Below are 14830 nucleotides of genomic sequence, written 5' to 3' on the forward strand. Positions count from 1 at the left end.
GAGGGGAGAACGGAGAAGGGAGGCTCGCACCGAGCCCATCCCGGAGCCGCCCTCGGGCTGGTCCCTTCCCGGGAGCCTTCGTGAACCAGCCGTGGAGTCCCGGTGTGCGGAATTCTCCCGAGTGCGGCCTGAAAGGGGCGGATTTCAGCCGAACCATGGAGCGGACGGAGCCCGCACCGGCGGCGGGGTCACAGCCCGGGAGTTTGGGAATTAGCAGGAATTAAAAACACCTGCAGAGCGGCGCTCCCTGGCCCGGGGGGCTGAAGTGCCGGGAATGGGGAACACAAGGTTGGGATGGGGCACGGGGACCCGTTTGCAACACGTCGTTGAAATCTACTCTTGATACAAAATTACTCCCCGGGAGCTGCTCTCATACCTGCAAAGGCTCCAGGAGCGGCTCTGAAACTGAAAGAGGCCCTCTCCGTACTCTGGTTCCACCAAGCTTTTATTTTTGTGGAAAACGCATGCTCACCTCTGGAAACAGAGGGATTTCCAGAGAATCCGGGACTGGTTCTGCTAAATCCCATCCCATTCCATCCCTCCATGGGCAGGGACACTGCCGAGAGCCCAGCTTTCCTTCACTGAACCGTTTCAAAGCAGCCCAAACTAAGTAATGCACAAATCCCTCTGCAGTGCAGAAAAACCAACAAACCTCATAAATAATAAATAACTTTATTAAAGAGTTGCATTTTCAGATGATTTTACAGAGCACAACTTGTGCCTTACATTGGAGAACAGTCTTGGTGTAGCAAAGGGATCTGGAGGGAACATTCACCTCTTCCCACTGTCACTTCAAACCCAGAATTTTGTTTTATTTCACACAAAAATCTGAGTTATCAGGTGAATTTTCAATTTAACAGCAGCAGCTCTCTAAGACTGTTGCTGTTAATTACTGAGATTATCTCATAAATTAATTGCAGAATCCACGTTGTCTCCAGTGGATGGAAAACGAGTCCCTGACTTTAAGGGATGTCCAACCCCCCCCCCCCCAATCCCCACTGCTCATTAAAGGGTTCAATTATTGCCATTAACATTGATCACATCAACTTATTGCCACTGATACTTCTCTAATTCAGGAAGAGACCACAAGCAAATAATTGTCCTTCCCTTCTCAGAGCTCAACAGAAGTGCTGCTTATTGGGTTTGCACATTAATAAACATTAATTAATTAAAATTAAATAACCTTAAGCAGGAAGATAAAATATGATTTAGAGGCTTTTTGGCCAAACAAATATTACTCTTAACTTACTAAACTCTATTTTATCATACAAACAGTACTTTTAAAGGCTACATTATAATGGAGCCTTGAATTTATATAAAGCTTTAGTGTTATTAATTTATATTATTTAATTAACAGGAATTCTTTCTGCTACACCACAGGGATAATTCTGCATGGTAGAACAGTACAGGGACTGAACACCTGGAATCCCAGGATTTTCCTGCTCTCAGGCACTGCTGGCTCTCCTAAACTATCAAATGTAGATTTAGGGTCATTCTACCCTCAGTAAAACCCTCAGTAAAACACAAAGAACACAGAAAGGAGAGGGGTTCCTGTATCCAGGGCTCTTCACAACACAAGAAATGGTGAAATCATTCCAGTTAAGCTCATTTCTCCCATGTATTTTTCCCATGAGTAATTCCTAGTTGCAGCTGACCTCAGGACACTGATATTACTACAGTATAATTAAAGTAATGAAATACTACAGACAATCCTCAAAATGGAAAATGATGGGCTAACTCCACAGAAACAAAGCATCAGGAATACAAAGTTGACAGATCAGGCACAGGAAATGAGGTGCAAGCACAGCTTATTAACATAAAAACTCTGATACATGTAAAGTATTGTCATATTTCAGTATTTCCTCTCATTTTATGTTACACCACAGTGAGTGTGGGGGTTCTGTAACAATTTATCACATGATTTTAAAGTAGTGCTTTGCAGTGTATTCAAATTCTAATAATTAACCTAGAAAATCAGTAATTATTTCAGCAACCTAAAATAAAGGAAATTTGCTTTCTGTGCAACTCAGAGTGGGAAGGAGGAGCTGCAGTACCAGGCTTAGTAAAGCCTGAGATTGGTGCAGGTGGAGCAGAAGAGCTCTGCAAATCCAAGCTGGTTTCACCAGGCTTAGAGATGTTCCATAAAGTGCTTTTAGGCAGAAAGTTGCTGGGCTGGAATTCACTGAGGTCTGAGGACACTGAGAAGCAGGAGGAGCAAAGGCACAACACAGAGCAGAGATTGGTCACAAATCCAGGTGTATTTTTATGGATGCGAGCACTGAGCACCATTCATCTGCTCCAGGGAACCTCTGTCCCCAGGGAATGGGGACAGTTAATTCCTGGAGCCCTTCAGGGGGGCAGGAGTTCCTTTCACACTGAGAGCCTCCAAGGAATCCCTGGGCACCCTGGATCCCGGAGCTCCCAGGGGCTTCTCTCTGCAAAAACAACAACAACGGTCACAACCTCCACGAGAACAGGAGGAATAACACCTGCAGTTCCCTTGGCACATGGCTCCAGAACTGGATCTTCCTGCTGCTGCTGGAACCCCCTTACCCTGCAGGACAGCAGGGAACAGTTTTTACCTCCTCGAGCCACCTTCCCTGGGGCTGTAATGGGCACTCCTGGATCTCGAACCTTGCACAGCTGCTCTGCTTCGGCAAGGCCTGAACTTCATGATCTCCCTCTGCCACTCCTCATCAAAGGTGCCAGCCTCAGCTGGAAAACAGACACGTTCATTTGAAATGTTAATAAAGAGGGGAAAAAAATTAATGAGTATTAGGGGGTTTGGGTAGCAATTTTAAACTTCGTAGCCCACAATTCTCCACATGGCCTGCAACTGCTTTTGGGGATATGTAAAAGAGAATTTGGATTTAAAGGTGCCTTTTAGGATATCTCAAGCTGGAACTTCCAAATCAGAGAGTGAAACACTGTAAAGCTCATTAACTGCCTAAAAAGACCTACATTCATCCAGGTTGATGAATTCTTGGTTCATCTCCTCATCCCCAGTCTTGGTGTTCTTGGATCTTCTGATGACATGAGCCCGGTCGTGGATGTGGTGACCAACAGAGATTTTCTCCAGGCCACTTTCAGAATCCTTCAGTGCTTTTCTTGTTTCTTTAACCTGTTAAAAAAAAAAAAAAAAAAAGGGAGGGAACTGAGTGTCCTTCCAACTAAAAATGAGGTAAAAGGAGTTCACAGAATCCCAGTGCCACCCCTGCCATGGCAGGGACATCTCTCACTGTCCCCAGTGTCCAACCTGGCCTTGGGCACTGCCAGGGATGCAGGGGCAGCCACAGCTTCCCTGGAAGAATTCCCTTCCAATATCCCATCCAACCCTGCTCTCTGCAGTGGGAAGTCATTCCCACTTGTCCTGCCACTCCAGGCCCATGCAAAGGGTTAAATCCTTTAAATCCTCCCCCAATAATTTGTTATCTTTCCTTTACAAAAGTCAAGTTTTCCAGGCTTTTCCAATTCTCTCATTTCCCGTGTTGGCTGTGAACACACCAACAAAACACAAATCAAGCCTCTTTTCCTTCAGCCACCAGAGAGGAAGATGAAACAACACCTCAAGATTTTTAACTGGGTATTAATTATTGGGGAAAACCCCTCAGTTTAAAAATGCCTCAGAGCCAAGGTTCCAACGTTCTCCTTGGCAACACAAGAGCAACACCCGATGCCAAAATTCCCAGCGTGAGGAACAAGCAGTTACTGGGCTGTGGTGCTGGCTGGCTTGGAGGGCAGGCTGGCCCTTATCAGTGTGCTGGGCTATTATTAGCAGCCTTGTGATAAGGGCTGTGCTGGAGCTGGGACATTCCCAGCCAATCCTGCCCACAGCCTTTAGGATCCTGTCTAGGCTTTCACAGCCCAGGCCAGGTTCACATTCCCACCCCCAGTTCCCAGCAGGATTAGACACAACAGCTGCAAGGGAGCTGCAGCCCAGGGTTATGTAAGTGTCTGCTCAAAGGGGTGCTTGCAAGGCAGGGCTTGCACAAATCAGTGCCTCTACTGGAGTTCAAGTGGACAGGAAAAGGATTCATTACAGCAAAGAGAAGGGCACTGGAAAATTGCTGCTCTGTGCTCTGCTTTCCCAGCCTTGGATGGGTCTGTAATTTATTTTAGGGTGTACTTAAAGCACAAAATTACAGGGAGGAAATCAGGCCTTTAATACAGAGCAGGGTTGGAGAGCCCTGTGTTTTCCTCAATCCCTAAATCTTCTTTGTGCAGTCAAGGGGGGTCAGGCTGTGCTTAGGGAACAGGGACAGGAGGAGAGGGAACAGCCCCAGGCTGAGCCAGGGCAGGCTCAGTTGGACACCAGCAGGAATTTCCCCAGGGAAAGGCTGAATAAACACTGCAAGGGGCTCCCAGGGAGGTTTGGTGTGCCCATCCCTGAGGTGGCACTCAGTGACCAGGTGGGGACTGGGCACAGACTGGACTCAAGCCAAGCTCAGTGATGGCAGGGTTCTGTAAACCCCAGGAGTAACTGTGTGCAGGGAAAGCAGCTGCAGGCCCTGCTGTGGTGGGCAGTGCCCAGCTCCTGCATCACTCACCCCTCCCGGAGCCGTGCGGGTCTGGCTCGTGGCCTGGAACACCTTGGGAGGCTCATCCCCCACTCTGGAATAGGTCATCATGGAGGAAGAGCTGAAGCTGTGTCCCTCGGGCTGGATGGACAGGTCATCCTACAAAGCAAGGCAGGCTCACTGCTGGAACTTAACACTGTGGCTAAGAGCTATTCCTCATTATTTTATTATGGAGAATATCCCTGCACAAAATTAACCCTCATGGCACCACATTCAACTTCAGTTTTATCTTCAAAGAATAAAGAAAAACTATAAACACAATATAATCTGGGCAAAAACCCCTTTAATTCTTACTATCTCCTTGAGAGTAATCCCATTTTTCTTGGCATTATTTTCTGAGGAATATTTGCAATAACTGGCACTCTCCAGAGCAATAAATTCCAGAATGATTTTCTAAAGAACTCACGAATTTCCTGTGCATTTCCAGCATGTTGTTCCTCATGTTTGACATCATCCTGTCCATTGCAGAAAATGGATCCATAAAATCTGCATCCCACTAGAAAAAGGGGAAAAAAAGACTCCAGTCAACACAGTCTCAGCTCTCCCCAGTCCTGGAGCTGCTTTTCACATGCATTTTATCTCAAACAGCTTTTCAGAATGCACTTCACACACAGACAAGCCAAAATGCACCTCTTCAAAAGGAAATTGAGGGAGCTGGATTAAGATGGGAATATTGGGAAGATGAAAGTGGAAGATTTGTTACTCAGATGTCAAACTGGCCACAAAATGAGTTTATTTAACAAAAATATTCATTGAATATTCAAGTATCCAATTATTTCACAAATGTGTTCATAAACCTCACCAACTTCTGCTCTGAAAGTCCTGCATGACTCTTCAGGGTTTAAATTTCAATTAATTCATTTCCAGAGTTATGTATTTAAATGCAGCTTTCATTTTGCAACATTGAAGCTCAAAATGAAGTAAAATTAAAGGACAGAAAATTTTCAACTTATTTAAGTACAAGGAATTGGAATGCTCTGGGCAAGAGCTCTGGGCAGGGGATGGATATTGAACAGGACATTGCAGACCCCAAAGCACAGCTGGAAAACCCCAAGCCCACCTGCAGGGGCTGCCCTGCCCTGCTGGGAGCAGTTTGTGCCACCCCACAAAGGCTGCTCCAGCAGCACTCAAGGTTTGCAGCTTCCCCGGGGTTATCCCATCCATATCCACAGCTCAGTGCCCCAGGAAGGATTTATTTCCCTGGATTTTCTTATTCCCAAACTGCAAACAGCACCAAAAGCAGGATGCAAGCACAGAGCTCAGCCTCTGCCATGCTTTGGTTACACACAGCTTACACAGGAGCTACTCCAGGGATACTAACCCCTCTCCCAAAACCTGCAAAAGGCATGAGGGAGAAGCTGGTGGCCTGCAAAAAAAGGAGCAACATCTGGAATCATTATCAGGAACAGCAGAAATGACTTTTATATGCAGCAGATTACATGAAACATTTCACATCTAATCAAAATCACCCATGAGGGCCTTGGTAATGAATTAATTAATCCCTAGGTATGCGGAAATAATATATTTACACTGATGATATTAGAAAATGATAACTGCCACCACATCTAACAAATATTGATAAGAGTGTGCGAAAAGCACTTGGAGGTTGGCAAACATCTGAACCCCACAAGAACCTTGGTGCTGATTCCACACTTCAGGCCCCACCCTGCAATGCTCCATTCCAGTCAGGCAGCACTGAAAGCTGATTCAAATCAGCAAATCAACAAATTATCCCACAGATATTGAGGACTCCTGCATGGCAGGGCAGTGAGATCCTGGGAAGCACAGGGGTGTTTGCAGGAAAGCCAGACTGGAGAATCAGACAAGGGCTGCAGACACTCGGGGGGCCAGAAGGACCCAACCCCTGGCAGGAACTTTAATGGAAAAAAAGGAATTCTCCAGCTCTGGAATAGCTTTAGGAACTCTTCAGGTTTCTGTCAGATTAGGCACAGCTGTAAATAATAATATATTTTTTCTCTATATATCAATTCCTCACCAGTAAGAGTTATTAGGCATACAAAGCTTATAAACTCTGCTTTATAACAGAGCCACTAAAAGCTGTTAAACATTTGCCTTATATACAGGATAATCAGACCTCCCAAAAACCCAATTAACAGCATCTCTTAATATGCTTTAGCTCATTCCTCCTTCCCTAAAAACTGAGCCTGCTGGAGAAAGGAAAAGCAGTTTTAAATTAGAATCCTACAGTGGCACTCCTTGAGTTGTCCCAACTGATTTGGTTCTTTTTAAAGCAGTTGTAGGCCTGCTGCAATTTAATTAAACACAGAATTACAACACTACTAATTAGTGTCAGTAATTTGAATGAAGTGTATTTTGACATGGCAGCAAAGCTCCACCTTTTCCTATACAAAAATGTAATTTTAAAGGTCTCAGTCCTTGGTGGAGCAGCAGTTTGAGATCTCAAGGCAAGGCAACCAGTGCAGAGTGTGGTGTGACATCTGACAGCTCTTCAGTGAACAGGAGGAACATCAGAGGGGCCTGGGAAGGGCTGGGCAGCTCTGGAATTCTTTCACCACAGAGCTCCTGGAGCTGTCACTGTGCTGCAGGCACAGACAAAGGGTTTGGGGCTCACCTGTGCCCCTCACTGCACAACAGGGACACAACCCTGAGCTCTGACAGGGTCTGTCTGCAAAGGAACAGCTCTGATCTGGCTTTGGGCACCCCTGATCCAAGGGCTCAGGGTCAGCAGAGGGAGGATGATGATGCCCTAATCAGATGCAGTTTCTTTATTTGCCAGGAACTGTCTGAGCAGGGAAGGAATGTGCCAGCCCCTCTGGAGCTGCAGGTGACGGGCTCAGCTCCAGCTCTGGCCTCCAGCCCCTGTCACCTGCCTTTCCTCAACAGCCTCTGGAAATCCAGGGGGAAGCAGGAAAGGAACAGGGAGGGAGCTGCTGAGAACCTGCAGGGAAAGGAACCAGCTCCCAACGTCCATCCTCTATAAATACAGCTCTAGATAAGGGCTACATATGGTGATCCTGCATGGCCAGAGCTGAAAAAACACTTCAATTAAACACACACCATCAGTTTCACTTGGTAACACACAGAAATACTGAATTCCACACCAATTTCCCCAAGCTTTAATTCTTAGGGGTTTGTATCTGAAAGAATATCAACAATAGCCCAAATTCAGAGCATGAAGTGTCTATTCCCAACTGCAAAGCTGAAACAGGGGATGGAATATCCACCCCCTGAGGTGGTGAAACCCAGGCTTGTGGAAATCAAACTGAAACAGCTGCACACAAGGGACTGAAATGCACAAATATGTCATGGATTTATGGAATGGGCTGGACCTGGAAACAACCTGGCCTTGAGCACTTCCAGGGGTAGGGCAGCCACAACCAGGCACCTTTTTAAGTTAACATGGAAAGGAAATACATGTAGAGAACATGTGGGACACTTTTAGTGCCTTTCTCTAACAGAAACATTTAATGTATTGCATTTATGAAAGCAAGCACTGGGTAAGTGATCAGTTTGTTCATTAAATGTCTGTTCAGTGATCAGTCAGCCCAGACAGATGTTCAGCACAGATAAGGGATGTGCCATGAGGGAAGCACCAGAGGAACCCTTCCATTTCCTGAGTGATGGAAGAGCTGAAGGAGGCACCGGGGCAGTGCCAGGGCTGTTCCCCAGGCAATGCCCGTTCAGGGGGCAGTGCCAGGGCTGTTCCCCAGGAATGCCCGTTCCAGGGGCAGTGCCAGGGCTGTTCCCCAGGCAATGCCCGTTCCGGGGGCAGTGCCAGGGCTGTTCCCCAGGAATGCCCGTTCCAGGGGCAGTGCCAGGGCTGTTCCCCAGGAATGCCCGTTCCAGGGGCAGTGCCAGGGCTGTTCCCCAGGAATGCCCGTTCAGGGGCAGTGCCAGGGCTGTTCCCCAGGAATGCCCGTTCCAGGGGCAGTGCCAGGGCTGTTCCCCAGGAATGCCCGTTCAGGGGCAGTGCCAGGGCTGTTCCCCAGCAATGCCCGTTCAGGGGGCAGTGCCAGGGCTGTTCCCCAGGCAATGCCCGTTCAGGGGGCAGTGCCAGGGCTGTTCCCCAGGCAATGCCCGTTCAGGGGGCAGTGCCAGGGCTGTTCCCCAGGAATGCCCGTTCAGGGGGCAGTGCCAGGGCTGTTCCCCAGGCAATGCCCGTTCAGGGGGCAGTGCCAGGGCTGCTCCCCAGGAATGCCCGTTCCAGAGCAGAGTCCAGGCCATCACTTACCCTGCGGGGGCCCCTGGTGGCCACCTGCGAGTCCTGCTGGGCTCTGCCGCCCGCTCTCCTCCCCGCCGGTCTCTCCCCTCCCTCCGGGAGGCTCAGGAGCGGATCCCGCCCAAAAGGCTCGGAGAAGTTCCTCATCGCCCGCCTCATGTGCTCATGGTGGGCAGCAAAGGGATCCCTGCACGCCAGAGAGCACCGCGTTATTCCAGCTCATGGACAACGGCTCCAGGATAGCTCAAACTCTGCTTTTTAATACTCCATAAGGTTCTTTATCCAATTTTTTTTACTTTAATAGGACTCAAATGGGCAATCTCCCGTTCCTAACAAACTCTGATTTTCTCTTCCCTTCCCATCTCTAAGGTTGGGTGTTTGAGATCTATTTCCTCTCAGCTGCCCTCACTGCCCTCCTGGCTGTCCCTATTCCTCTTCCTCATCCTCTCCAGAAATATCCATCCTTGCACCTTTCACTCCAGCCCGTGTTTAATACCTGCCAGAACCATAAACTGGCAGGTATTATTATATAAATAAACCATATTTCCAGTTCCCAAATTTCCTTCTCCCTGTCCCACTTAAAATACCTTAAAATGCTTAAAAATAACCATTATCCTCTAAATTCAGGCCAGTTCCATCTATAGTCACCCACTGCTGCACCTGTGCCTTCCCTCTCCACAAATCCTGTTCCCACATCCCTTTCCTGTGCTTAGGAAGATTCTCACTGGCTTTTTGTTTCCCTCTTATTTTCCCCTCCTCCACTGGTGCAGAACTCCACCAGTATTCACAAAGCTTGGCTTGCAAGGAAAACCTTGCTCAACTTCCCCAACTCTCCAAGCTGGTCAAGCCCTGATATTCCTACTTAAGGCCAAAAGAGGAGCAGAGCAGGGATTTTTCTGAAGTGCAGGGTATGGGCAGTGCTGCTGCCTGAGGGCCAGGCTGCAAATGGACACAATTCCCACACACAAATGGACACAATTCCCACACAAATGACCCTGCTTCCCTTCCTCCTTGCTACCCCACTGAAAACCCTTTACTACCATGAACAGTCATTCCCAGGTGTGGTTATTCAGGTTTAGCACAGCTCACCCTCCTTCCCCTCGGTTCCTGCACTCCCCACAGCACAGGACAGCAGAGCCTTTCCTCGGACACCTCAGAGTTCTCCAGGCTGCTCCTGACCTCTCCCTGCCCAGCCTTGCTGCTCCCACCCTTATCTCCAGCCCCACAAACAGCAGCTCCCACATCACGTGGCTGCTTTGATCCTGTGCCAAAGTCACACTTTATGTTTATTCTTTTCCCTTTCAAGTGAAAAAGACAAATGTGAGGTTGGATTAATTTTGAAATAGGATTTTTTTAAACACAAAAATAGCCCTTTAAGCTACACCCAGACTTAAACTCAGCCCAGAAAGTGTTTTAGTGATGCCATGGAGCAGCCCCTGCTCTGCTCCCAGCCTTGGCTCCAGCCCTGGCTGATAAGGAGCTCACCCGGCCCAGGATGAAGAACAGATGGAAAAAGCTCTGGCATGAGCCAAGGGCAGGAACCACACCAGCAGCACCTCGGGATGTGCACCATTCCAGCAGATCCCAAACCCAGAGAGGCTGGGTTATCACACACAGAGAGCTCCTTGGTACCAGCGACAGGGAAATCAGACACAAACTCAGGAATGGCAGGCTCAGGAACACGAGGAAAGGCCCTCAATTCCAAATTTTAGGGAGTAATTAATAAAAAGAATTAATGCTATCAAGCTTCAAAAGAAACACTCCAATTTTGGTATGAGTAGGGTAAAACCAATGGAAAGGGAACAGAAAATCCATGTGGAAGACAAAGTTTCCAAGGAATTAAACCCTGGTGGTTCCAATGACTGAAACTCAAGCCAGAATTGCAAGAGGAGCAGCTCACCCTGACAGACACAGATGTACTGAACAAGGCACAGTCTCTGCAGGGGACCTGCAGCAACTGAAGATCCTTGCTCCAAGCACAAATTTTATGGGATGACAGCAGGTGTGGGACACTCTAATTTAACAATTATTGACTTAAATACGACCTTTTTTGAGGGGTAGAAGATACTTTTGATGAGAAGGCTGAGATTTTTGTTATAGCATAGAAGTGATGAGGAGAAAGTGAGGGGCTCACAGGGCTTTGCACAGCACATTTGTGCCCTTCACGTGTTAAACACTAAATTATCTTTAAAATTAAATTCTGCACGGAGACAAACAATTTATACATTTATTGCTCCAGCACTCTGCAGTAACAGAATTTTGTCTAATATGTATTAACCTGACCCTCACCTGACATTAAACATGAAGTGTAACGTTAATGCTTACTTCAGTGCATGAAAAATCACTCCTAGAACAATAAACCCCACTTATTACTTTTGTAAACTGTACTTGGTATTAGATGTGTTTCTTTTTATTAGCTATTAGATGGAAATATTAGATTTTTCCCCCACTCAGGAAGTTATGTAAGGCTGCAGCTGCAGATTCCCCCCGGAGAGAACACCTGGCACAACAAACTAAAGAGAATCAAATGCAGAGTGTGCAGCTGGCAGGGCAAACACAGCCCCTGCACCTGGGCAGGGGGTCAGGGATGAGCCCAGCCTGGCCCTGCACCTGTGGGTGAGTGAGTGAGTGAGTGAGTGAGTGAGTGAGTGAGTGAGTGAGTGAGTGAGTGAGTGAGTGAGTGAGTGAGTGAGTGAGTGAGTGAGTGAGTGACTGAGTGAGTGACTGAGTGAGTGACTGAGTGAGTGACTGAGTGAGTGACTGAGTGACTGACTGAGTGACTGACTGAGTGACTGACTGAGTGACTGACTGAGTGACTGACTGAGTGACTGACTGAGTGACTGACTGAGTGACTGACTGAGTGACTGACTGAGTGACTGACTGAGTGAGTGACTGAGTGAGTGACTGAGTGAGTGACTGAGTGACTGACTGAGTGACTGACTGAGTGACTGACTGAGTGACTGACTGAGTGAGTGAGTGACTGAGTGAGTGACTGAGTGAGTGAGTGACTGAGTGAGTGAGTGACTGAGTGAGTGAGTGACTGAGTGAGTGAGTGACTGAGTGAGTGACTGAGTGAGTGACTGAGTGAGTGACTGACTGAGTGACTGACTGAGTGACTGACTGAGTGACTGACTGAGTGACTGACTGAGTGACTGACTGAGTGACTGACTGAGTGACTGACTGAGTGAGTGACTGAGTGAGTGACTGAGTGAGTGACTGAGTGAGTGACTGAGTGACTGACTGAGTGAGTGACTGAGTGACTGACTGAGTGACTGACTGAGTGACTGACTGAGTGACTGACTGAGTGACTGACTGAGTGACTGACTGAGTGAGTGACTGAGTGAGTGACTGAGTGAGTGACTGAGTGAGTGACTGAGTGACTGACTGAGTGACTGACTGAGTGACTGACTGAGTGACTGACTGAGTGACTGACTGAGTGACTGACTGAGTGAGTGAGTGACTGAGTGAGTGACTGAGTGAGTGAGTGACTGAGTGAGTGAGTGACTGAGTGAGTGAGTGACTGAGTGAGTGAGTGACTGAGTGAGTGACTGAGTGAGTGACTGAGTGAGTGACTGAGTGAGTGACTGAGTGAGTGACTGAGTGAGTGACTGAGTGAGTGACTGACTGAGTGACTGACTGAGTGACTGACTGAGTGACTGACTGAGTGACTGACTGAGTGACTGACTGAGTGACTGACTGACTGAGTGACTGACTGACTGAGTGACTGACTGACTGAGTGACTGACTGACTGAGTGACTGACTGACTGAGTGACTGACTGAGTGACTGACTGAGTGACTGACTGAGTGACTGACTGAGTGACTGACTGAGTGAGTGAGTGACTGAGTGAGTGAGTGACTGAGTGAGTGACTGAGTGAGTGACTGAGTGAGTGAGTGACTGAGTGAGTGACTGAGTGAGTGACTGAGTGAGTGACTGCCGCTTCCCCGGGACAGCTGCTGCACAGGGGCTCCAGCCCAGGCACTATTTCCAGTCCAGCACCAAATCTCTCCTTATGAGGCAGCTGGAGCCCATTATGACTCTATTTTGGAGCTAATCTTATCTGAGGTAATCAGCTCATTTCCTCCACTCTATGCAAAGCAGACTGACAGGACAGTGCTGAGAAAATCAAGTCTCAATTTCCAGCTCGTCTTTCACACACACTCCCTGCCTCCACCTCCTGCAATCCTTGTGGCTACAATAACAAGGAATAAATTAATAAATAAGCAACTGTTATTTCAAACAAGACATAATTTCTATTATAACTTTAATTTCATGCAGAGGATTGCATAGGGAAGTTTCCTGCACAGAACTCACGAGTTGTTATAACAGCAGGAATATTCCTAGAAACCAAGAGTGCCAATGTGTGTGGCACAGCTTTGGGAATTCTCCTGGAATGTGCTGTAGCTCAGCAGGAGATTCTCCTTTAAGCAGCCCCAGCAGAGCTGCCAGTAACCAGGAGATGCAGACAACAAACCACATCACAGGGCCTGCTGCTCCTTCCTCACCCACCCCTTATCTCGGCTGCTAATTAAATTCCTGAGAGTTTTTTCAAAGATTTAAAATAATTATTGAGGCTCCTCAGCGTGCTCTGATCCCATTTCCATGCACTACAAATCACAGTTTCTGACCAAAGACATGAAACGGGGCCAGAGCAGGTAATTCAGCAGCTCCGGCTGAGGGGAGAAGCACCTGCATCACTCACTATTTATATTTAGATTCCAGTGGCAAAAGAAGATTCCCACACGGAATAAACCGGGCTCAGACTTGAGTTCACAGACAGGAGCCACCACTGTGCTCACGGTATGGAAACAGAACCTCAGAATGGTTTGGGTTGGAAAGGACCTCAAAGATGGTCCTGTCCCACCCTCTGCATGGGCAGGGACACCTTCCAGCACCCCAGGCTGCTCCAAACCCACCCAACCTCGGACAACTCCAGGGATGTGGCACCACGGCTTCTCCGAACTGCCTGTGCCTCACACGGGATAAGAACAAAACCCAATCTGCTGGGGTAAAGCAGCACCGTGCCCTCGGGAAACGAGCACAAGGAGACAATTTGCCATCAGTGCTCTCACACGCGCGTCGGCAAAGTTTTAATTGAAGGACAGCCGGTGCTCTAAGCAGGGCTGGCACTGAGAGGAGTTCAGAGGCCGCCCGTGGCTGAGCCATTAATTAAACACGCACATAAAGCCGGATGAGCTGCACCGCTCGCAACCTGTACTTGGGAACCTGAAGAGCAAACAAACTCCAGGATCTCCAGCAAGGAGGCGAAGATCTCCTCTGTGAGAAATGTGGATTAAACCCTTCCCTGCTGAGAGGGGAGGCAAACCCAACTTTCCGCTATGGAAGCTCGCTGAGGACGTTTAACCCCCGCTTGGCACGGGCGGTACCGGCCGGGACACACGGGCGGTAAAACGGCCCCGACAGCGGCATTAACCCCTTTAACCCGCCCTGGTCGCGATACCTGCCCCGGACCCTTGAACCCACCCCGATCCCGGTCCTTCCACCAGCACTGACCCCTTTAATCCGCCCAGCTCCTGACACCTGCACCGATCTCTCTAATGTGTCCCGGTCCTTCCCCCTGCCCCGACCCCCGGAGCTGCCTCAGCCCACAGTCGGTCCCACACACCCACCCCGCCCGCCCGTTTCCAGCCCCGGACCGGCCCGTCGGAGCCCACCGCCGCCTCAGCCCGCTCTCCCCCCGCCTCACCGCCGTGCCCCGCAGCCGGCCGCCCCTCACCTGAAGAAGGGATCATCCTCGAAGCACCTCCCGAGCCCCCCGAACATGGCGGCGGCCGCTGCGCTCTGCGCGCCCCCGGCCCCGCGCGGCCCCTCCTCACCGCGCCGCTCCGCCCCGCCCCTCCGGCGCGCGCGACCTCCCCCGGCCGCTCCCATTGGCCGGTCCGCAGCGAGGGGCGGGGCTCCACCGCGCGCCCCCGTTGCCATGGCGACCGCGGGGCCTCCGCTCCAGAGGGGCCCCGGGAACGGGGAAAGTTCCGGAAATTCCCGAAATGCGGGAAATGCGGGAAATTCGGGAAATGCGGGAAATGCGGGGA

General features: G+C 49.1%; 1 protein-coding gene across 6 annotated transcripts; it reads right to left on the bottom strand.

Moving 5' to 3' along the window:
• Positions 1–656: 656 nt before the first annotated feature.
• On the bottom strand, positions 657–14584 carry MLF1 (myeloid leukemia factor 1). 6 transcript variants are annotated; one of them, XM_058812084.1, is made up of 8 exons: positions 14515–14584; positions 8791–8965; positions 5899–5943; positions 4984–5073; positions 4548–4676; positions 2962–3121; positions 2583–2715; positions 657–2435 (listed from the first exon to the last, which is right to left on the bottom strand). In XM_058812084.1, exons 1-8 carry the CDS (start codon positions 14559–14561, stop codon positions 2333–2335), a joined length of 882 nt encoding a protein of 293 aa, XP_058668067.1. In that variant the 5' UTR covers positions 14562–14584; the 3' UTR covers positions 657–2332. The 6 variants fall into 6 exon arrangements, with proteins under 6 accessions (XP_058668067.1, XP_058668069.1, XP_058668070.1 ...); XM_058812086.1 differs by lacking the exon at positions 14515–14584 and adding an exon at positions 9868–9950; XM_058812087.1 differs by lacking the exon at positions 14515–14584 and adding an exon at positions 9819–9839.
• Positions 14585–14830: the final 246 nt, after the last annotated feature.

This window comes from Ammospiza caudacuta, chromosome 11 (genome assembly GCF_027887145.1).
Source record: "Ammospiza caudacuta isolate bAmmCau1 chromosome 11, bAmmCau1.pri, whole genome shotgun sequence".
Lineage (NCBI taxonomy): Eukaryota > Metazoa > Chordata > Aves > Passeriformes > Passerellidae > Ammospiza > Ammospiza caudacuta.